Below are 23,840 nucleotides of genomic sequence, written 5' to 3'. Positions count from 1 at the left end.
ATTAATAAAGCAGAAATATAACATGGAACCAAGTACACATGTAATATAATCATTCCGCTCTTAATTATAATAACCTGTAAATCACCATACAATGCCAACACCCACAATTGAATAAGTGCAGTGATTGAGCTGTGGAGTACTTTGGAGTTTCCCAGCAGCCTAGGCAACATAGGAAACCACATTCTTTATTTAGCTATTATTGTCAGTTGCAAGAAAAGGTGTCATATTCACTAAAGAGACAAGATTTTCCTGTTTACTAAAAAAAAAAAAAAAAAAAAAATTCTACAAAACGTTTATATAGAGAGGACCCTGGATGGTGGGCAAAGCATCCAGTGCCCATCCACGCTGAAAAGGCAGTCTCTTCAACAGCCTCTTTACAGTGGACAGAGCAAGCTGCCTGAAGGATAGCCATAGTGATAGTCTTTTTCCCCCACTATCCTCTCTGTCCCTTTCTCCTGCAAGAGATGCTAAAGGAAATTACTGAACACTAGCCATTCAGAGATGTGAGGGGATAATGTGCACATCTTATTAGACAATGTGCACACTGAGTGACCCTGGCCTGGATCATTCAGTTTTATGTACCCTGCCTCTTCTCAGACTCACCCAGTTGTGTGGCACCTGTCTTCCTTTTCCCTGATGCCACTTGTGTGACAGCCAGCATGATGATTGATCCCATCAAAGCTTCTACAGCCTACAAGAAGAAGCAGTGAGAGTAGAAGATGGGTGAAGGATTAGGATCACTGAAGTCAGTCTCCTTGCCCCTCACTTCCCGTGGCAACTCCCATTCTCTGCTCTTTGGGGCCCTGGAAGATGAACTTTGCCATTGCATTACATTCCTTTAAAACATGCAGTGTGAACCAGAATCCATTTTCATATCCAGTCAGTTCCTGCCTTTTCTTCTCCATTGACTCCTCTTGCCCACTTTTTTGGAAGAAATTGTTTGATTTAGACCCATAAATGATAAAAGAAACAAACAAAAAGAAGTCAGTCCTCTGCATTGGCTTGGATTTGAGTGTCTGATTTTCGTACAACCTTTAATGACATTGGCCTAATACCTCATCAGCACTTGGAGTTTTTCCTGTCGTCCATGTAAATCGCTGCAGTAGCCTTCGCTCTTGGCAGATAAGTGAACTGTAAATAATTTTGCTTTAAAATGGATCGATTTGTCATTTTTAAGCCACATGAATTCTTTTCATCATTTAAGCTCCTAAGTGCTGTCTGTATTCATTTGCTCTTCCAAGCAAATATTTTCAGTTCACTTTATAAGTACCTACATTTCGAAATCATTCTGGGAAATACTGATGAGTTGATTTTTTTCCCATTTCCATTTACAGAAACCATTATGTCTTCCCAATTTCCCTGGCTTGACATTAAGTAAGGGAATCATTCATTTCAGAGAGGTTGGTACAGTTTTAGTTTGAAAGGTATTGTGATACAGGTTCATGGCCAACATGTGACCAAGGACCTTTATGGAATTTTTTTAATTGAGCCCATTTGCCTATTCCTAGTTGGCTAGGAATTAAGACTCCGAAATAAGACTCTTGCTTCAAAAATATCAGCATAGTGACAAGAGCTAGCATTGGAAATTCCTATCTTCATATATGGCACCCCTTCTCAACTAGTTACTCAAACTAGAGATGTGGTGGGTGGATATCCATGTTTCTAAGCTCTCCTTTTTTTGGTGATCCTCTTCACCTCCCTCCTCCTCTGCCCCCGCCCCCATTCTCCTGCTCTTCAGCCTCCTCCATTCAGTCTGTCAGCAATCCCTGTTGAAATTGGCACCAAAGTATCTTCTGACCTCACTTGTTCCTTTCCTGGGTCACTCTAGCTACCCTGGTGTCGCCCACCTGAGGTCCCCACATTGACTGCAGCTGGGGCCTCCAGACTGGCCTCTCCACATTCACTCCTCTTTCCCACCAATCCATACACCACACCAAACTTTCGGGAAATATATTGACTCTTGGCAGATCCCCACTTGAAATTCATTAACAGATTCCCCCTCTTGAAACTAAGAATGAAACCCAAACTCCTGTGTAGCCCACAAAGCGCTTGCATTGTGTGGCCTCCCAGTTCCTCTCAGGTACCCCATCCTTTGCTTTTTCTTCAGGAAGTCCACTTAGCACACCCTCTTTTTTTTAATTTTTTTGAGATGAAGTCTCCCTCTGTCACCAAGCTGGAGTGTGATCTTGTCTTACTGCAACTTCCACCTTTTGGGCTCAAGCGATTCTCATGCTTCAGCCTCCCAAGTAGCTGGCGATCACAGACGCTCGCCACCACACCTTGATAATTTTTGAATTTTTAGTAGAGATGGGTTTCACCATGTGGGCCAGGCTGGTCTGGAACTCTTCACCTCAAGGGATCTGCCTCCCTTGGCCTCCCAAAGTTCTGGGATTACAGGTGTGAGCCACCATGCCCAGCCTTCTCTATTAATAGAGTTCTTCCAGAGTCCTCTCTTTGCCACCTTTCAAAAGGACATTGCACTGTGTTGCTATCAATATATTTGATTAATATTCATCTACACACACTACGTATACCCGCTCTTAAATACATACCCAGGGATAAATTTCAAGAGCTCAGGTACCATCTATTCCTTATTTACATGTTCTATCTCTCAGTGTCTGGCATACAGCAAATGATCCTATGTATTTATTGGGTGAGTGAATAAATCTATTGCAGGCAGGGGAGTACACTTAGGAGGACCTGCGCTGGATGCTCTGTCATTGGTGTACTAGGTTTTTCCATTTATCCATGTTCTTAGTATGCACAGGGTTTCATGAACAGACTTAAAAGTGTACCTTTAATTACAGCTACTTGTCTTTCGGCTAGTGTCTCTCCTAGGAAAATGAGGTGAAATACAATCACGTTAAATGCAAATCTTATCCTGTGTCATAAATAGTTCAGAATGTATTCTCATGCTGTGGTCTTCTCGGAGGTGATCCAGACTACTGAAAATGCATACCAGTTGACTTTAATTTGGGAGATATATAAACATGGTTTTTCTCCTGGACAATTCTGGGCTTTAACCAGATAAAGGACAACATCCTAGCTAATTAGCATGCTCACAGAAAATAAAAAATTAAAAAAACAAACAAACATAGTTTGAACTCCAACACCCCCACAGCATAGTTTTAAGAAACCCAGAGTGCTAACAAGATATTAAATATGGAATGTATCTTCAAATTAATGAGTTTTCGTAATTGAACTTGAGAAGGGACATAGAGTGAAGTGAAGTCTTAGCAGGGAGTACATCCAAAAAGCTTCCAGATGACTGTGTATTTATTCCATTAGTGTGCCATTTATATATGCCAGTTAGAAATAATTGAGTGGTGGCACAGTTTTTCGAGCACATTCTCAGGATGCTCCTTTACTTTTATTTTCCAAATTGAGGTATAAAGTTTAGATGGCATTTAAAAGAGACTCAGAGGTGTAGTTTGACCGAGAGGCAGTTTTGCAAACTCATTCCAGATTGTGTCTGTCATTTGGTGTTAAATTGGACCTAAATGAGTCATTTATTGGGGAGGTGAGAAAGGGTGTTATATTTGAAAAATGGCCCAAGCATTTCCAGTAGACTTCATTTGCACTATGTTTCTGGGGGAACCATCTCTTCAGTTAAATGTAAGAGATCTAGGTCTTCCATGGCAGAGATTTGTTATACTAGGACAGACAGGAGAGAGTTTTAAAAACCCATGACATGACATGCTGCATCTCTGCACATGCATGTATGGGTATGAATGTAAAAGCACATATGCATTTTCTCTGGGAAATAGGTCCACTACTTTTATCAGAGTTTGTCGGTGGGTCAGGGTTGCCAGAAGGATGTTTCTTTCCAGTTCAGGAAGAGGGATCAAGTGGAAAAGGTTTGAGTTAGGCTTCAGGGGGTAATGGCCCAAGAAGAAAATTACAACAGAAGCTACAAATTACTCTACAAAAGCAGCAGGAGGGGGACATTTCCTGCAAGTAATCCTGCAGCATGCACACCTTTGTGAAGAGTAGTTTCAACATGAGGGGACCAGAGTTTCCAGGTCAGAATTTAGTGCTGATAGGCTGACCCTGCAATCAATCTGGCATCTACTAATTTGAGGAACCAAAAGAGGGTGGTCCTTTGAAGGGAAGCATGCCACTCTCAGGGTAAATGCATAGGTCTTTCACTGAGTTTTTTGCTTTTACATTTAAAATACCTTTCCCCTCCAGAGGTGAACAAAAATAAAACATGACTAAAATGTAAAAAAATAGGAAACAACAGTTCCCATTAATTCTGATTACCAAGGTTCATTTTGAAATGAAAATGACTTTAAATTTCGTCTTGATTATAAGAAGTATTCTCTGTGCACTATAAAAATAAAAAAGGTAGGTAATATGGGAATGTATAATGATAAGAGGGGAAAACTCCACCCATAATCCCACTTTTTCTATGCCTTGTTATGTATGTTCACACAAAAAATGGGCTGACGGTATACATGGTTGTTTATAATCAAGACCCTTGTAAAGTCCACATTGAAGAGGAAAAAAGAACATTCCCGTGTGCATGCAAAAGAAAATGGATATGGTTTCATCATTTACATTTTCTGACTCTGGAATCCTCAGCATGTCTCCCTGGGAAGCTAGGGGTATTGTTCTTTTGGGACAGAAGCTGAGTTCACTGTTGGGGGAGAAACTAGTAGTTGGCAGAGCCAGGTTCCACCAATTCTTTGGAAGCTAATCCAACCAAATCAAGTGAGCTGAGCACTTGGTCCTCAGAAGAGAACAGCGGTGATGTGGCATTATGATGGTGTTTGTTCCCACCTGAATATCGGTGTGTTTTCCTAGCATCCACACCAGTGTATGTTTCTCTCCTTGAATTGGATTGAATTAAGCCTCTCATACAGTTTTCTCAAGATCTCTAGGCTAGCTTAGAATATGGTCCTCAAATTTCTCCCACAGGTACATCAAGTATAATTTTAAACAGTCTATCTTGCCTTCATTAAATATATATCTGATTGTTCTCAATTTTGAATCCTTGCCGATACCTGCATTCAAATCTGTAATAGTCAAGAGCAAATGAAGCTTTTGTCCTCCTTGGGCTTTCTTTAGATACTTGTTTCAAAGCAAGGACTTAGAAGGAGAGGAATTATAGGGACCTGAGAATTAAATGAAAATGAAAGGACCTTGCAAATTTCCAGCAAAATTTCAGGAGAATGAAAGATGAAGGATACCTGGGGAGGCAGCAAGGAAGAATGGTCTTAATAGGGTTGATCATAACACCTGGTGGTAGATTTGGGCTCTGTAAAGAACTTTAGGGATCTAGAATGCTCAAAGTCAAAGCTCTTATAAAGTACTTTAAAACCACGAGCTCTACAGGATCTATAAGGGAGGATGGAGAGGCCCTTCCTGTCCTCTACCCCGTACAATACTTTAAATCGGGTAAGTATAGTGACATGGTGTGGATATGAGTCATGACTTCAGGATTTTCGTTTTGAATAGAGAATGCTAAACACCTGAGATGACCACAGTCTTTTATTGGAGAAAATAAGAACTACAGTTATTTTATTTCTTACCCACTATTTTCCCTCCCATTAGGTCTGACTCTCCATTCACTCACCATTCTAATAGAGCATTTCATAAAATGACGAGGGTCTTTGCTGAGCAGGTTTTAATGAACAAGGAGTTGGTTATTCAACTGAAAGTTAAATGGAACTCTTTCCCTTTGAATGTTACAATACTTGGACTTTGGGCAAGTTGTAAGTCTAAGAAAGGTGACCCTCAGAGGCCAACTCATGTACAGAGTTTGATCCTGGTTTTCAACCAACAGTATTGTCGGCAGTTTAAGAGGCAAAGTGTAATACTTGCGAAGTTGATTAGCTAAGAATTATGGAAGTTCTTCATTTATTAGTAATTTATACACATAGAAATACCAGTAAACATATAATGCTAGGCATGATTTTTAAAATGTCTGACCTCTGTATCTTTTAATAGTCTAAAAGAACAGATAGCAAACTCTTAGAGAGGAATTGGGTATTTTATTATTAAAAAATGCAAGACGTGGAGTCCCTTTAGGAGGAGCATCTTTAGGCCTGATTATATTTCTTCTGGATATTATAGCCTTATATAGTAAACCACTCATGGCATTTGGAGTCACATATTTTTGTCAAAATGAGGATGTTAAAACTGATCCATCTTGCAGTAAATGAGCATAGCGTCTTAGCTGAGAACCTGTGATGAATATCAGATTTGTTTTCTGCTATAGCCCAGAGAACAGTATGGGTTGTGATTATGTCTTTCTATCTGGCCCACTCCTTTGTTTGTCTGCCAATCACCTGGGGATTTATCTGCATTCAGCATTAACTGGAGAAAGGTGGGAGCCAAAATACGGTTGATATACTTATGTATGTTTATGCAGAAGTGCGGAACGAAGACAAGCTGGTGGAAAACACCCACTCAGAGAACCAATAATAATCTTTTCTTCTTGCCCCTCTCCCTGCTTACTTTCAGCAACCACTGGAAAGGAAAGACAGCCAGAATAGTTCTCAGCACAGTGTTTCCAGCCACCGGAGCCTGCACACAGCATCCCCAAGCCACAGCACACAGGTGCTCCCTGAGTTCCCACCTGCAGAGGCCCAAGCTCCAGATCAAACTGACAGCTCTGGCCAGAAAAAGCCAGATCCTTTTAAAATCTGGGCCCAGTCCAGGAGCATGTATGAAAACCGACGTGAGTAACATCCTGGCCTCTCTCTTATGCAGACCCCTCTGCAGGGCTCTACCTTTCTCTTGAAGGTTATTGAAAATAGAGGCATTGCAGTGTGTGAACTGGGTAAAGTGAAATCAGCAAGAAGCAAAAGTATCACGGAGGGAGTGGACTCCGCTGGCTGTCCATGGAGGCGCCACTATGCCTGCACTTTGGGGAGAGGGTAGAAGTGGACGGTTATCAAATAAATGCCCTGGGTAAAAATGGTTTTTTTTTTCCTTCCCTCTGGTTAAAAGGAATGGTAGATAAGAGCTGCTGTCTCATTAATTCTCTGAGTGGAGATTGTGATGTGCTCCTAGCACAAATTTGATATGCAATAGAACTTAAATATGATTGGCTGGGATTGTAGGGCTAATGAGAAGAAATTAAATGCTTTTCAAGTGGTCTCTTGATTTTTAAAAATGCTGGTAATTTTTTTTTACCATTATCAATCTTTCTAAACATTCCCCTCAGAAAGGAAAAAAGCAATAGCAGTGAGTGGTTTGTGCTTTAATTACTTACCCAGTGCTTTGCCTTTTCTATAAATATGAGCTGGTGATGGTATACTCATAACTTCTTGGCTTGTATAAACATAATATCGCCCTCATGTCTTACTTTTTTTTATGAAATAATTTCCAAAAACTATTTACCATAAGTAATATTCTTACCAATGTAAGTTCCGAAAATGCATTAGTTTTAGGCAATGCAAATTGCCTTTTGTTGCTATTGGGGTGCTGTTTTCTGATGTTTTCTTATGAGCATCATTGGTCAGGGTGAGGCAGCTGTGAAGCACAGATTCCTCATTTTCTCTTTTTGGCATGGGGTAGGAGAGAGATGTTGTGACACTGGAGATTAGGTTTGTTAAAGGGTCTGAGACAAGCTAGAAGAGTGAAGGGAATCATTTTGCTCATCCTCCCCTCTGCACAGGTTACATTCCTAGCTGCAGCTGTGGTCACCACTCAGCAGCGCTCCCATCGAGAGTTGTGGCAGAGAGGTTGTGTGAGGTGTGGGGGCCCCAGCTTCCTGCCTACCACACAGACTTGGCTGTACTGTGCTTCCTTTACCAGCCAAAGTGCATGCTGGGAGCCTTTAACTCATCTGTGACCCAAGCAAAATGGGGCAGTGAGGCCAGCATCCTTGTCTGAGGAGGAAAGTTCCTCAGTCCACTGAGTAATGCTCAGCAGTTGTGGGACAGGGATGAGCCTGGAGTTTTGCTGGTTATCAAATGTTAGGAGTTGCTCAGGGCTTCCTCCTCCTCCTCCTCCTCCTCCTCCTCCTCCTCCTCCTCCTCCTCCTCCTCCTCCTCCTCCTCCTCCTCCTCTCTTCCTCCTCTTCCTCCTCCTCCTCCCTCTCCCCCTCCCCCCCACTCCTCCGCCTATTACTGCCTTCTTACTACCATGATGCATGGAATTAAACAGGCTGTTTTGGCCATGAGTTCACTCTGCTGACAAAAAGCCCATTAGTTTGAGCAGTGACTTATTTAGTCACTGGACTAGAAAGACACCCCTAACATACCTCCGAGGCCAGGCTAAAGGAAATGAAGTTCCATTTGGAATGACCTCACACACAGTGGATGCTAACCAGGAACCAGGTTCGGTCCTCACTGTGTCTCCTTGCTCATTGTAGTGATTTCACTGAAGAAAACCGTTTAAGAGGCGTTTACAAAGAGGAGCGTTTTCACATTCCTTCCAGATTTCTCTCTAATCATGTGGCTCCTCCAATCAATAGCCCAACTTCAGTTAATGTTGAGATATTGCTTTATTGAACATGCTCCTGCTTTCCTCAATACAGTACACATTTATGATTGAGTTTTCCTTTATAAATCTTTTTGTAATAAAATGAATTGTGTTTTGAAGGGCTGGCAGGGGCATCGTGAGTTAACAGGACAATTCTAAAACATCCGTTTAATAGGAGGCTCTTGCTCAAATGCCATTTTCACTCTCGTGGAAGCGTATTTTCTTAAGAATTTGATTTAATGAAATGTTTTTAAAAAGTTTTCACCAGAAAAAAAAATAAGAAAAACATGTCATATGGCCATAGCCAGCTGCTGTAAGCACTGAAATTGCTCAGGTGACGGCCGGACTGAAATATTTGGGGATTGGCAGGGTGGCTCACGCCTGTAATCCCAGCACTTTGGGAGGGCAAGGTGGGCGAATCACAAGGTCGGGAGTTCAAGACCAGCCTGGCCAATATGATAAAACCCCATCTCTACAAAAAATTAGGTGCATGCCTGTAGACCTAGCTACTCTGGAGGCTGAGACAGGAGAATTGCTGGAACCTGGGAGATGGAGGTTGCAGTGAGTGGAGATTACACCACTACACTCCAGCCTGGCAACAGAGTGAGACTCCATTTCAAAAAAAAAAGAAAAATATTCAGAATGGTGCCAGTTTTGTTCCTTTACTTTAACATCTGAGCAACCAGATAGAGCAGCACAAATGAAAATCTATTCCTTTTTGGTAATTGGAGCCTCTGTAGTTGACTGACAGATAGTAGCAATCTAATTGATGTTAAGATTCACATGGATTCCTTCCTCACTACTAAATGAGGATAATGATGAGACCTCCCACTGGCCCCCATGGTAATTACTCAGTATCTGTCACAGATTTTCTTCTTTTCACAGTACCTAGGAATGAACCTTGTCTTTGAATGAGTATTTTTCTTTATCTCGGCATCAATCTTGTCTTTGAATCAGTATTTTTCTTTATCTCAGTGTCAATCTTGTCTTTGAATCAGTATTTTTCTTTATCTCAGATCAGTTTCCGCCGTTCCCTTAGGTTGTTTGGTATCTTGTCTTTGGAAGAGAAAAAAGTGTGTAGCCTTATCAGATATGATTCCCCTCCCCTTCCCCACAAGACAGTAAAGTTTTCCAGGAAAAACAGGAGAATTGAAGTCAGCAACAGCAGCTTAACTGTGCCATATTACCCTCTTTTTGTTGAAAATACGTTTTTATTTTTCTTTTCTTTTATTATTAGGGGCAATGTGAAGTGTAACACAGTATCTGATCACATTCCTTCACATGGTCTAAATGTGTTGCATATACCATATTTTTGACATGGTCATCTCTCAAAGCAACAGTATTAGAATGAATCTGTCTGAATTACAAATGTGTTCATGAATCCCTTTGAAGGGCTTCAATGTGTAATTGGAAATGAAGATGAGCATTGAAGTTCTTTAAAAGCCATGTTGCCTTTTTATAGTTTTTCTAGAATTGTGTAGATCTTTAAAAATGACAGGGATGCAGTCTTATTAGTAAATGTTTAGGAAAATCAGATCATATCCATTTACTACATTTACTACAAAAGAAATTGTAAGGCTTGTGGTAGAAACTTTGCCTGTTCACAATATAGTTTGGAAAGAAAAAGCTCAAAACTGTCCTATTAACGAACAGTGCAAATCTGTCCCGCTTTGGAGAGACATGCTTACAAGTTTGGAAGGTGGCAATTGAGCTTCCTTATCATACTGAGCTTAAGGAGTTTGGGTGTATCTCTAGATTTTAAGAGCTATTATGACTGTTCATATTTGTTTGTTTTTTCAGTTCTCAGACCCATTGATTTACCTCTCTACATATAACATGATTCTGGCTTGAAATGCTTAGAATTCACTTGAACAGATATTAGTACAAGAATGAATTTTATCCTGGACTTGATACACTTTTGAATAAATGCTGTAATGTAGTGGTAGCACGAATATACTTAAATTTTTCAAAAAGCAGTAAGGGTTTAGACAAACCATGATTGAAATAAGGCCATTTGAGAATGTGTACCGCAGAGTGTCATTAAATAAGGAGAGTTTAAGATGGTAATAGGAATTATAGGAAACTCTCAACGGTAAAATTGTTAATTCTAGCTTTTGAAAAGGAAAGCAACATGAAAAAAAAAGAAAGAAGGGAATCAAACTATAGTCTTTTAAAATAACAGCCATGACCTTTATTGTGAAAGCTGAACTGCCTGTTTCTTATCAATCAAAACTAAATTAAAGCGAACTAAGAAAAAGAATGTATATTAAGCTCTGCAAAATTGTGAAATTAATATTCCAGCTATGTCACCTTCACCTGCATCTGGATTGAGCAAGGGTGAGAGAGAGAGAGAAATCAATTCCACGAATTTTGGAGAATGTCCGAGTAAGGATCTGCTGAAAACTTTTGTCTCTCCATTCTCATTCATCTTGTTTGATGTTCTCATTGGTCTGGGGGCCTGGGGAGAAGTTCAAAAAAGAGAGGGAAGAAAAGAGGGGCATGAAGGGAAGTGCTCTTTGGAGCTCTTGTTGACCAAACGCAAACCAAAGACAAGATGGAATAAAAAGGTTTTGCATGCCCTTGTCAAGTCTGGAAATGTGCTAGTATGTCTGTAGTAATGGAGACACCAGGAGGTTTCTCTACAAACCTGGTGTTTCTATTCATTCTGATTATCAAAGGAAGTCTGTTAACTGCTTTATTGAATTGTCACTGGCATTACCAAAAGGAGACTGACTACAGAAATTGTTCGTATGCAAGAGCTTACAAATAAAAACTGGACAAGGTTTTCTTAGCTCTATTCGATTTAGCCTCAGTCAAAAAAAGTGTTATTAATATCAGAAAAATGGCTCTACCTTACTACTACCTACAAACTTAATTCTAATAATACAATCTGTCTGAAATAAGGAAAAAAAACTATTTTGGGGGAAGTAGTTTAAAAACTTCAATGCCTCTAAGAAGAGGTGGACTCAGAGGACACAAAAGAGAGAAATGTTATAACCCCGTAATGGGTTTCAGTACTGACTTATTGCCACAGTTATATATTTGGGTAAATGACATTTAGTTGGTAGAAGAGTAGAATTGTTAGAATGCCAACATTAAAGTAGCAAGAGACTTTCTTTGTAACATGTCTGTGTGTCAATGTTTATGTCTGTGTTTTCTGGCCCATTGTTATGTCTTTAACATCCCTCGTGTCAGTGGGCATCCTCCTTTTCAACAGAACACCTTTAAACAAATTTGCCATGTGTCCACTGACTCTCAGAAGGAAATGCAGCCTTTTTTTTTTTCATGTGGACTAAATGGTGTGATAAGCCTAAATCTGTTGGCCGCAACCCCCCGTACCATGCTAGCTCACACCTAAATGAGCAACAGTAGGTAGGAACGTGTTACATTCGGTGTCACTGTAGGACAGGCAAATGTTGCAGAGTTAAATGATGCTGAGAAAAATGGAGCTGGGTTGGAAGTCTCTGCAGAGGCCCTTTCATTGTTTCCAGAAAGGCCACACATTCAGTGGACCTAAAACAGACTCTGCCAGGAACCCAGTGCTGGCAGGAAAGCACCAGTGGTCTATTTCAGTAATAATCCTCCTGCTTGAGTGAACCAAAGACTGAGACACAACTTGATTTAATTTGTTGTTTCAATGAGGCGATTACAGCAAATATCCTTTAGCCAGCTAGTCAAACAGAAAGAAAATATTGTTGCCTTAGCGTTCTCAAGAAAATATTACTCTAAAATTGTGTTTATGGAAGTCATGCTATAGCTTAGCTTCATGTTCCGTGGTATTTCGCAGCTTAGCCTCAGCAATTATAATAAAAGCAATGGATAGAAAGCACCCATTTAAAGCCCTGGCATTAAGATAGCTCAGGTAAAAATATCAGATTCAGACTCCTCGGACTTGTACCTACTGGTCATTTGGTTTCTTCTCTGTTGGTGTATTCATTCACTATACATTTTAAGTTTGTGGGTGAATCACTAAAATGGGGCATTTCTTCGCCAGCGTAAAATCTAAGCATCCACCTTCTTCCCTATTCCATTGTACAAAACCGCAGAAGAAAAGAATTACAATCTCAGGCCTGCACATTCCTTCAGCTTCAAATCCAGTTAATTAAATAAGAAAGAGGCACAACAGCATTTGAAAATCTCTTTTAGGATTGACTGCAACTGAATTATGTTTTTTTCTCTTTAAATAAAAACGAAATCACTTAATAGGTCATAAAACACCCTGTGTATACATTAAAACATTAAATAAGAATTAAATAGAAATAACCCTCTTTTACTTGAGTGAAGTAACAGAGTGTTTTGTAGAACAATTTCATATATAGTAAACATTTTCTTAAAGAAATTACATTTCTTTAAAAAAAGAGAGATATTCATTTTAAAGCCCTAGACCATTACTGAGTGGTGAAAGTAAAATATCAAGTTATTGGAAAATGAATTAATACTTTTAATGTTGAAATATCACAGTCAAATTCTAGAGTAAAACAATTATTTTGGTAATGAGATACATGGTTTAATATAATATAGACTTTTGTCATCACCATTAATCTTAAGGATTTGGAGGCCTGGCTGATTTTGGTAATAGTATTGAATTTCTAATAAACTTTGTACAGTCACCCCTCAGTATCTGCTGGGGATTGGCTTCAGGACATCTGCACCCCCCCACCAATGATATAAAAATCCATGGATTCTTAAATCCCTAGAAAATTGCATAATATTTGTGTAACACACACAACAGACACACACACACAAACCTTCCTATATAATCTATTTTTTGTTGTTTACTTATTTATTTATTTGAGACAAGGTCTCACTCTGTCACCCAGGCTGGAGTGTATTGGGCAATCATAGCTCACTGTTGTCTGAACCTCCGTGGCTCAAGCGATTCTCCCACCTCAGCGTCCCGAGTAGCCAGGCACACACTACCACACCTGGCTCATTTTTGTTTTTCTATTTTTATTTTTGTAGAGACAAGGTCTTACTATGTTGCCCAGACTTGAACACCTGGGCTCAAGTGACTTGCCCACCTCGCCCTCCCAAAGTCCTGGGATTGCCACTGTGAGCCACCACACCCACCTCCTCCTATATACTTTAAATCATCTCTACATTACTTATGATATCAAATACAATGCAAATACCATGTAAATAGTTGTGGTACTGTATTACTTAGTGAATAATGACAAGAAAAACATCTGTACATATCACAGCTAAAACCATTGTAGGTCTAACAGATTATTTGCCTGTGATTGCTTGACTTTAAGGATGCAGAACCCACAGATATGGAGGGCTGACTGTATGTGGAAATATTAGGATGTTTGAGAGGAATTTTTGGCAAAAATGATTTAACAAATCAAATTCTTAGCATTGCTAGTCTTAATTATTTTAAGGAAGAAGAAAGTGACTTAAAGATAAATCAGAAAGTCTTTTTAAAACAAGCTCTTCTCTTTCATCCTCTAGTAGATGAAACATCTGGTGACTTAACATGACTTCAGAATCCTTAGAGCCAGCTTCAGAGGTGACTCTGACTTAGTCTGAGTTCTGTTCTCGGACATGGACACCTACTTTGTGGTGCGGCACAGCATAATTTTAATTTACTTAATTCCCCTTGCAAGAATACTGAGTAAAGCAGTTAATGCTATTTGTATGTACGGATCATGGCTTGGGCATGATTGGGAATTATCAAACAGGGATTGGTCCTTTGAAGACCTTTAGGGCTCAGTGACTATTTCCACTATTTACTTTATCCCTGTCTTTTGTTATTTTACCTGTTCAGATATTTTGTTTCTTTGCCTATGTTGAAAAGCTTCCATCTCAACAAACACCACCATTCTTGGTCCTACAGTTTTGTTCATCTTGGGGGTATCATTGTTTTTATCAGTAAAATAACCTATCTCTTCCTTCTGCCCTCTCTGTAGTTCCAGATTACCAGGAACAGGACATCTTCCTCTGGAGAAAAGAGACTGGATTTGGATTTAGGATTCTGGGTGGAAATGAACCAGGGGAACCTGTAAGTCTTTTGCTTGCCTCTCTCCCCAGCATATTTTTCTAAGACTTCAAAGAAAATTGGCGACAGTGACAAATCACCAAGATTTGAGTCCAGCTAGGTGCAACACTGACTCTTTCATCTTGAGTAGTGTGGGGTTTTCATTGGGTTTTCTGGAGTTCTCTTTGTCTTGAGGAAGAAGAGACTAGATTCTTTTCTAAAAAGTTTGTATGCATGTTTGTGAAAAGTGGCAGCTGCAGCCTCTTTAGACCACTTCTTTCCCCCAGGGGAGAGGAAAACAGAAAGCAAAACAGGAATAAGTATCACCTAATGAAACAATGGCCTGGTCCCTCTGGCCAGGTCCATTCAATCTGCCAGCAGGTAGTGGGCTTTGTATGTTGAGTTGCTGGTGTGCAGAAGTATTTTGCAAGGCCTTCTGAGACAGCATTGGAGAAAATCAGACCCCTGCCTTTGCAAAAGTTAAGAAAGAACCCTAAGCAAGGGTCAAGAGACATTGAACTTCCCTGGGCCTCAGTGTGCTCCATTTTGGAATAAATTTAGTATAACATCACAGGGTTGTTTTGAAGGAGGAAAAGAAAAGTAAAATAGGTATTGTTAATTTCCTCGTGATAATAACAGCCATTATGATCAAGCCCCTACTAACTGCCAAGTTCTGTGCTAAAGGCTCTTAACATACATTCTCTCATTTATCCGTCAAACCCACCAGTTTATCCCGTTTTTACATTTAAAAAAAAGGAAAGAAAAGAAAGAAAGGCTAATTAACTTGCCCAAGATCACAGAGCTACTAAATGGAGGGACTGACAAAGAAGGTCTGACTTGAGTCCATGTTCTTAACAATTATTTTCTCAAAGTTCTTTGTTAACTGTGAATAGCATGTAAAGGCAACTGTAGCATTATTGTCTGCTGAAAGGCAAGGCAGGCACAAATATTTTAGCTAAGGTTTAGTGAATGGCAAATATAACAGCAAGGCACTAACTATAAAGAGAGCTGTGCTTTCAAGTACGGAAAGATTTCCAAAATGGAGATGTCCAAGCACTTTTTCTTTATGCATTCATTCATTTAAGAGTATTTAATACATAGTCCCTATTGCTAGGCATGATGCTACACCCTTAAAATAAAAGTAATATTAATATTTTCAATTGCAGAGTTTTATGGCAAGGGAGTTTTTAGGTAGCCAGGAAAGAAGAATAGGTTGTAGCATGAAGGGAGAAAAGTGATTTATATCTGCAAAGGGGGAAAAGAAAGAATGAGTCATCAATAGGCCACAGGTAAACATCCGGAAACTAAGCAAGAAATATTCTTTCCACCATTTAACAATTGTTGCAATACTTAGCTCAACGTCTTGTACACAGTGGGTGCTCAATAAATGTTTGTGGTATGCCTGCAGACATGAATGAATTAATTTTTCCCAGAGATGTGAAGGCCACTGGTGTAACAGTAAACATAAGAGAGCAATGTTTCATCCATCGTTCAATTACTCAACAGATTTATATTGGTCACATCGTACCACTGGGTGCTGCTGATACGGACGGCCGCCTGAGGTCTGGAGATGAATTAATCTGTGTGGATGGGACGCCAGTAATTGGAAAATCACACCAGCTTGTGGTCCAGCTTATGCAACAAGCTGCCAAGCAAGGCCATGTCAATCTCACGGTGCGGCGTAAAGTGGTTTTTGCGGGTATGTGTTTCATTCATTCCTTCAGACAGTGTGTTGTCACTTTATTCACAGAAAAGGCCTCCTTCCTGTGTCTGCCTCCTTGAGCATCTATTTTAGCAAATGTTTGCAAATGTGATCAAGTCAGAATTTCCAGATGGCTTGCTTCTCTCAAACCCTGCAAAAATTACTGTCATTCTAAAGTACTTTAATGTGCTGTTTGCATATGTTCAACAAAGGCTTCCAGAGGAAGGCTAGTTGAATATATATAACTTCCCTTCCATCTCCTCGCAAATCAGAACTTAGCCATCCTCTTCATTTGATGATAATCCTCAACAAATGAGGTCATTATGAAAGTTAGAAGAGTGGTAGCTTCATGTTGAAAACAAAAATTGGGTTTGTGCTACAAATTAAACTCATTAAAAAGTACTGATTTCTTACTGTCCTGTGTATTAAACCAAGATTATTTTCTTTTTCTTTCTACAAGAAAGTTGTAGAGATGGCCAGTTCTAGGTCAGCTTTGATTCCTTCTTCCTGCCCATAAGCTTTGAAGTTTAATTCTCAAAATAATACATATCCTTTCAGGTTTAGCTCAAATATAACCTTCTTCCCTCGGAAATTCTTCCTTCCTCCAACTGCCTTCAGATTTTAGTATTCCCTCGCTGGCATTCTAGTGACTCATGGTTTACTTCCGTATCAGAATCTGCTATTTTGACGCAGTGAATTGTGTGTCTATCCTTTCCCTTGACCTACAAGCTTCCTGAAAGCACACGTTGAACACAGCTTGATTGTTCACCTTTGGATGCAGCTCCCACCTTGAAGCCTTTTAGACAGAACCCAGAATGCAGCAGAGGCAACTGTCTTATATCAGTTGAATTACTAGAGAAATATAACCCATAATATTATGAATTCTCATGGCATTAACATTAGTGGAACAAATACCTATCAGATAAAATTAATTGGCACCTTGCTTTAAAAAAAAGGGTATAACCCATTTTAAATGGTGTATGATTAATTATAGAATTAAGATGTTAAATTCCTGTGTGAGAGTCCTACCTACTGCAGCCATGGAAAACAGTGTTAATCTGCCATAGATTATGTCCTTAGAGTTTGTTTATGGCCTCACAATCCTTCTAAACATAGTATTCCATGAAGCTAAAACCAGTCAGCTAGAACTGGTGTTTGAGATGAGATGAAAACTGTTTGACTTCGCTGGCCCAAACAGAAATAGTAAGGCAATGTGATTTTTTTGTTTGTTTATTACAGGTTTTTTTTTTTTTTAATCTTAAATACTTCGAGTTTTTAGCTCTGTGTAAAAGGCATGTCAAATATATGAAGAGACATTACGTAAAGCAAACTAGTCACAAAGGAGAAATATTGATTCCCTTTATATGAAGCACCTAGGGTAGTCAAATTTATAGCTAGAATGCAGAATGGTGGTTGCTGGAGAGTGGAGGAAATGGGAAAGGGAGTTAGTTTTTAATGAGTACAGAGTTTCAGTTTGGAAAATGACAAAATTCTGGAGACGGATGATGATGATGGTTGCACAAAAATGTGAATGCAGTTAATACCACTCAACATATGCTTAAAAATGGTTTAAAATTTTGTTATGCTTATTTTCCCGCAATTAAAACAACCTATGAAAAGAGAAGCTTTTGGAAATAGATACAGTCTGATCCAGAACTTGGACACAACACACATTTTGTTTTTGGCACAGTTGGTGCCACCTACTGTGTTGGCTCTTTAGGAGTGCCTTACCCTGCTATCTGACAATAACACTAGAATGGTCACTAAATTCAGAAGGAGGCTAGTGCATCCAATTCTGTGATGAGAGTACATGTTGACACCAGGAGAAGCTGTGTGTATGTCTCGCAGGTATCATGAACTCTACATAGAGCGGGTAGCCTCAATGGTACCGTCACCTTACTGTTTGTGGCCTGATGGAAAAAGTGGAGTGGAAATGTTACTGGAAGGTAATGACAATATGAACGTGCATCCAAGGTTGTATCTGTGCAGCCAAGATGGCGGTCTTTGGGGGTGTAACCCTCACCTACCCTTGGGCCCTTCCCTTTGTGCAATGGGGAAATATTTTACAGCAAGTTGATCTTGCTGCAGACTTGATTCTGAGTGTAGATGTCAACATATAGCATGCTATAAATTACAAACGCTATTTGAGAGTCTGATTTGGTGTTAGGTAGGATCAATGTTCCTAGATACTGCATGTTTAAGATTTGTTAAGAGAAGCTGCTTTCAATTAGTATATCCAAGTTTTGTAAATCCAGGTGCTGTCTTCTCCCCTCGGTTCATGTTTTGATTTCTTGCAGGAGTTTCAGGAAGGAGGGTGGGGCAGCAGGATGGAGGGGCTGCGGGACGCGGTGATGTAAGCGTGCGACTCTCTGTTACAGTGCCCAAAACCGAGAACGAGGTGCCTTCGCCAGCCTCTTCTCATCACAGTAGCAACCAGCCGGCCTCGCTGACAGAAGAGAAGCGCACGCCGCAGGGCAGCCAGAACTCGCTGAACACGGTGAGCTCGGGCAGCGGCAGCACCAGCGGCATTGGCAGCGGCGGCGGCGGGGGCAGCGGTGTGGTCAGCACGGTGGTGCAGCCCTACGACGTGGAGATCCGGCGCGGGGAGAACGAGGGCTTCGGCTTCGTCATCGTGTCCTCGGTGAGCAGGCCCGAAGCAGGCACGACCTTTGGTGAGTACTGAATATGAAATTGCCCAGGGTTTCACACCGTGGAGTTTTTGTTCTCTTGCAAGTGAAAACTGGCCCAGACCTTGATGAGTGAAATGCTTTATGGCTTCTTGCCCTGGGGTAAAGATTTAGTTAGGGATGGAGTTGATTTGGTAGCTCTTTCCCTTCTGAAGGCTGGGAATATTTGTTCAACCTTTTCAACTTCCATCTTGAGAATGTGATCACGCATACACAAAGCATCAGATTTGCGTAAAATTTGAATAGCGACCCCTGGACAGTATAGACAGTCTACACTTTTTGCCAGAGCAAGTCTTTTGAAAGGTTGTTTGTTTGAGACGGAGTCTCACCCTGTTGTCCAGGCTGGAGTACAATGGCGCGATCTTGGCTCACTGCAACCTCCGCCTCCCGAGTTCAAACAATTCTCCTGCCTCAGCCTCAGGAGTAGGTGGGATTACAGTTGTCCACCACCACGCCCAGCTAATTTTTGTATTTTTAGTAGAGACGGGGTTTCACTGTGTTGGCCAGGCGGATCTCAAACTCCTGACCTCGTGATCCCCTTGCCTCAGCTTCCAAAGTGCTGGGGTTACAGACCTGAGCCACCGTCTGGCTGAAGGGTCTTAAATAGGATAGCACTAATTGCAATGGTCTCAGAATGGTCTTAAGAATATCTTTAAAGTTTTTACAAGGAGCATATGGCTGTAAAAATGCTCTAGGAAAAAGACGTGTACGAAGTAAAAATACTGCGTGAGATGCTAGTCCCGTGTCAACTGTGTTCTTTACTCTATCTCCATAGGAATTTTTATTTAATTTTAAATAATATTTTTACCGTTGCTGGTTAAAATCAGAGTTAAGAGTCATTTGAGTATTAAGTAAGACATTGGGGGTTTCAGCAAAGTATGGAGAAACACAATTGTCACCCTCTCAGGAGGTTCACTCTCTGCTGGGTACACTAGCAAAGACCAATAGGAACCCAGATGATTGCAGGAACTAGTGATATATGAACCTGTTTCCCATTGCAATGTATTGATTATAGACGTACACTCCAAAAATGATCCACCTTCCTGATTGGGTAAAAAGTCATTTGTTATCTCCCAAGCACATTTGTTACTTAGTATGGAATACAACAGGAGGGAAAAGGGCTGTGGAGGCTGTGCAGGCTTTTCATTTACCTCAGCTACGTTCCTGAATGACTTATCCACATGGAAACTGGCTAGGATCAGCAAGGTGCTACATTCCTTTAGCATTCTCATCCAGTAGAACTCACTTGGCCTCCATTTAGTCTTGGTGTAGTTGCTTCCTGCCAGAGCTGTCTCCCTGTAAGTTTTATGTTTAACAGGGGACAGTGTCTCAGCCAGGTCTATGCATGTATGGCTGCAGTAACAAACGCCCCTTACTAACAGTGCTTTTTGAGCTACATTAATAAAGTCATCATAGCATGTCATGGATGGATGGCCTGACATCAAAGCAAGTTTTTTTTGTTTTTGTTTAAAGTTAATTGCAGAGGCTGTCCTGCTTAATATAAAAATAAAGAGAAGGAAGAGGGGAGAAAGAAATCCCAAATTATTTTCTCCAGATGTAAAATTGACTGTTTCTATGCATCCTGTGATGTTCTTAAGTATTTCAGAATTGTCAGTTTCACCTTCTAGAAAGAAACAGCAAATATGTCAAGTGGCAGGTTATGTGTTATATAATGAATATTGTATTCACACTCACAATTTGGTCTTTGATTGTTTTTCTTTGGCTCTTACAACAAACAAATTAAACTTTCCCTAATACCTTGCATGAGACTTCTGAGCTTTGCTGAGCTTTCCTCAAACCTGCTGTTTGATGCCTTTGTTATACCAGTTGTTCTTGGAGATGAACTAAACTTAGTCAAGACTTTGAGTTTGAGCATGGGAGGGTTCCAGCACACCTACCTGTTGGATTCCAATAGACTGTTTACTTTTAAAAATTATCTTAACCTTGATATTCCATCCTGTGACACAAACTCAGGCAAATCTGCTAAAATTCAAAGGAATTAAAGTGCATTTTCCCACATACTTTACCCTTAAGGTCCAAATTATGACAGAAGAGCCTACTCAGTTAGTTTTAATGTCCCTCGTGTTAATTTTGTCACCCTTTCCAAAAGGTAACTCAAGTGCATAACTATCTTCATAGTTCCCAGAAGGACAAATTCATAAATTAGGTGAATCTGCATAAGAAACTTTGGAACTCAATACATGATTAACTAGATTAACTAGAAATCCTGTGTCAGGCCTCAAAGCCAGCCACCTCTCTCTAGAAGTTAGCAATGACATGCGGTGCCTCAAAGTGCACGATAAACCTTTCTCTCCAAATGCACTTTGCCTGGTCTTTGATAATGTGGATGTGCAGTAACTGATGATGAGAAAGGAGATGATTAAAGGAAAAGGGTGAGGAATGATTTGAACCTCTCTTTGGATCAATGTCCTCAGCCTGAATAGGCACTAAATTTTCATAGGCCTTTGAGGGGATTTTTGTGAGGCAGAAGGATGATTTCAGAGCTAATGAACCAGTCAGGCCACACTCTGAAAGCACATGAGACTGGCTGCTTGAGCAAAGGTCCTAAAGGAAAAATAAGCTTCAAGGTTGGGTGCTGTCTTGGCTCATCTCTTACAATTACACCCTTTTTCTAAAGCTTTCATCATTCCGGGGAGAAGGCAGAAAGTCTGAGTGTTTGTTCATTAGGTGTTTTCAGATTGAATTTTTGGTGCTAGCAGACTCTTATGCCTCACCAGATGCCCAGTGATTATTTTTCTAAATGGAGAAAGAACAAAACATTGGCAGAAGCTTAAACAACAGCTGGCAAAAATGAAGTGACATGAACACAGAATGAGGAAAAGCATCCATCCCAGCCTTGGGTTTCACATTTGCAGTCCCAAAATAAGCCAACAGCGAGTTATTTTGGGGCTCTTAAAAATCTTTGAAGTTGCCAACTATCCCAAATTTTGTAATTGGTTTAAGGAGGAAAGTTGGGGGTTCCCCTAATTTTGAATATGGAAAGGATGGCAGCAATGAATTCTAGTTTCAGGGCAGTAGCTCCTAATACAGATGCCCTGAATATTGCCAATGTTTTGACCATTGGTGCAGACCTCTCCTTTAATAACATTTGCTTAATGCTTTAATTAATTAACACTTAACCTTCTCTTTCCCTTTTCAATCCTTTTTCTCCTCCCTTTGCTATATTTCCACATAACTTTAAAAAATTAAAACTCAATATCAAAGCAGGCAATGCATGTGTGGCTATGCCTCACAAAATAGGTCGGATTATTGAGGGGAGCCCTGCTGACCGCTGTGGCAAGCTGAAAGTAGGAGACCGGATCTTGGCAGTAAATGGATGTTCCATCACCAACAAATCCCATTCAGACATTGTGAACCTAATCAAGGAAGCAGGAAACACAGTTACCCTCCGCATCATTCCTGGGGATGGTAAAGTATACCTATTATCTCTCTCTCTCTCTCTCTCTCTCACTGTCTCTGTTTTTTCCTTCTCTCTCTCTCTCTCTCATTAGTGTTCATGTAATTGAATAGTGTTAATTTAGCGGCAGCTTTATTCATCCCTAACTAAATATACCCATTAAATCAATGTGAGCCATTGTTACTAACCCATACCTCACCCTCTTATGTAATTAATTCTCTAGCCCTGTGACCCTGTCTTGCTACAGATACAAAAGTTACAGAAAAATCTTCACCCTTTCCCCAACTTACTTAGTTTTTGATGTCCTTGTCTTCAAAACTATAAAATAGTTTTAATACAGGTGGTACAGATCCCCTGATATGTATAATATACACTGTATAATATGGTGACATGAGAAAACCTGCATGGTGGCAATTCAGAGCCAATACTGTTTTTTTATAATAAGCAAATACCTCAGAGTTTTTCATTTAATGGGAGAATCTAAGAGTTTGTGTCTACTGGATTTGTCCCTAATTTTTGGATGTGAATGAAGAAAGAATGAAATCTTTATAATTTTGATAGATTGTATCTGCATTAAACTAGGCCTATCATATCATTGTTTGTTTGTTTGATTAGTTAAATTCAAATCTTTGGTTCTTTTATATATGTGGTGATTCTGCCAGGGAACATTGGCATTGTCTGCAGTGGGTACAAGTAGCATCTAGTGAGTAGAGATCAGATATGCTTCAAAACATCCTACTGAACACAAAACAGCCATCACAATAAAAAGTTACCCAGCACAAAATAGCAATATACATTGTATTACTCCTGTTTAATAAAAATTAGGTTGAGGCTGGGTATGGTTGCTCACGCCTATAATCCCAGCACTTTGGGAGGCCTAGGTGGGCAGATTGAGCTCAGGAGTTCGAGACCAGCCTGTCCAATATGGTGAAACCCTGTCTCTACTAAAAATACAAAAATTAGCCAAATGTGGTGGTGCGTGCCTGTAATCCCAGATACTTGGTAGGCTAAGGCAGGAGAATCGCCTGAGCACAGGATGTGGAGGTTACAGTAAGCAGAGATCACACCACTGCACTCCAGCCTGGGCAACAGAGCGAGACTCGTCTCAAAAAAAAAAAAGTTGATACACTAATGTCAGGAAGTATAGATCCTTTAGAGAATTCGGTCCTGAATATTCACTTTATTCTAAGCTGACTTTGCCCTTGGGAGGAAAGTGATACTTTTCTCAAGATGTTTAAATGTCTTTTCAGTCTTGCTATACATTTTATAAAATATATATTCTAAAAGTCAGCGAGTATTTATCAAGGAAAAAATTTGATTTATAAAGATAGTGTGATAAAAATTCTATGCCATACATCTATAAATAAGAAAATTAGAGGTTTCATCTGAAAGTTATTTACCAATTGAGTATTTTTATATACTAATTGCTAGAAAGTGAACCTTACAGTTACAGATTTGAAAGGTATAGCTGGTGCCTTACAGAAAAGGTAAATGCAAAACCAAACAGTAAATATTTGAAAATTGTTGATTGCAAGAACAGAGAACTTTCTCTGCACCAAAAATATCCCACACTAAATATGGAGGAAAAAAATGACTTCTTCAGTGATGGTCTACTTCACG

General features: G+C 40.0%; 1 protein-coding gene across 50 annotated transcripts in view; it reads left to right on the top strand.

Moving 5' to 3' along the window:
• Positions 1-23,840, top strand: part of MAGI1 (membrane associated guanylate kinase, WW and PDZ domain containing 1) — a 672,392-nt gene that overhangs the window by 628,023 nt on the left and 20,529 nt on the right. For 16 of the 50 annotated variants that reach the window (XM_035274557.3, XM_035274569.3, XM_035274554.3 and 13 more), the window contains 6 exons: positions 6,469-6,685; positions 10,738-10,821; positions 14,346-14,437; positions 15,920-16,112; positions 18,494-18,787; positions 22,028-22,231. In XM_035274557.3, the coding sequence (XP_035130448.1) occupies positions 6,469-6,685; positions 10,738-10,821; positions 14,346-14,437; positions 15,920-16,112; positions 18,494-18,787; positions 22,028-22,231 (1,084 nt within the window). The remainder of the gene's footprint in view (positions 1-6,468; positions 6,686-10,737; positions 10,822-14,345; positions 14,438-15,919; positions 16,113-18,493; positions 18,788-22,027; positions 22,232-23,840) is intronic. The other 34 variants (XM_078351415.1, XM_035274571.3, XM_078351413.1 and 31 more) reach the window with 4 other exon arrangements.

The sequence above is a fragment of the Callithrix jacchus genome, chromosome 15, assembly GCF_049354715.1.
Source record: "Callithrix jacchus isolate 240 chromosome 15, calJac240_pri, whole genome shotgun sequence".
NCBI classification, from domain to species: domain Eukaryota; kingdom Metazoa; phylum Chordata; class Mammalia; order Primates; family Cebidae; genus Callithrix; species Callithrix jacchus.
Note: the sequence above shows the minus strand (reverse complement) of the source record. Positions and strands in the feature narration are given on the sequence as shown.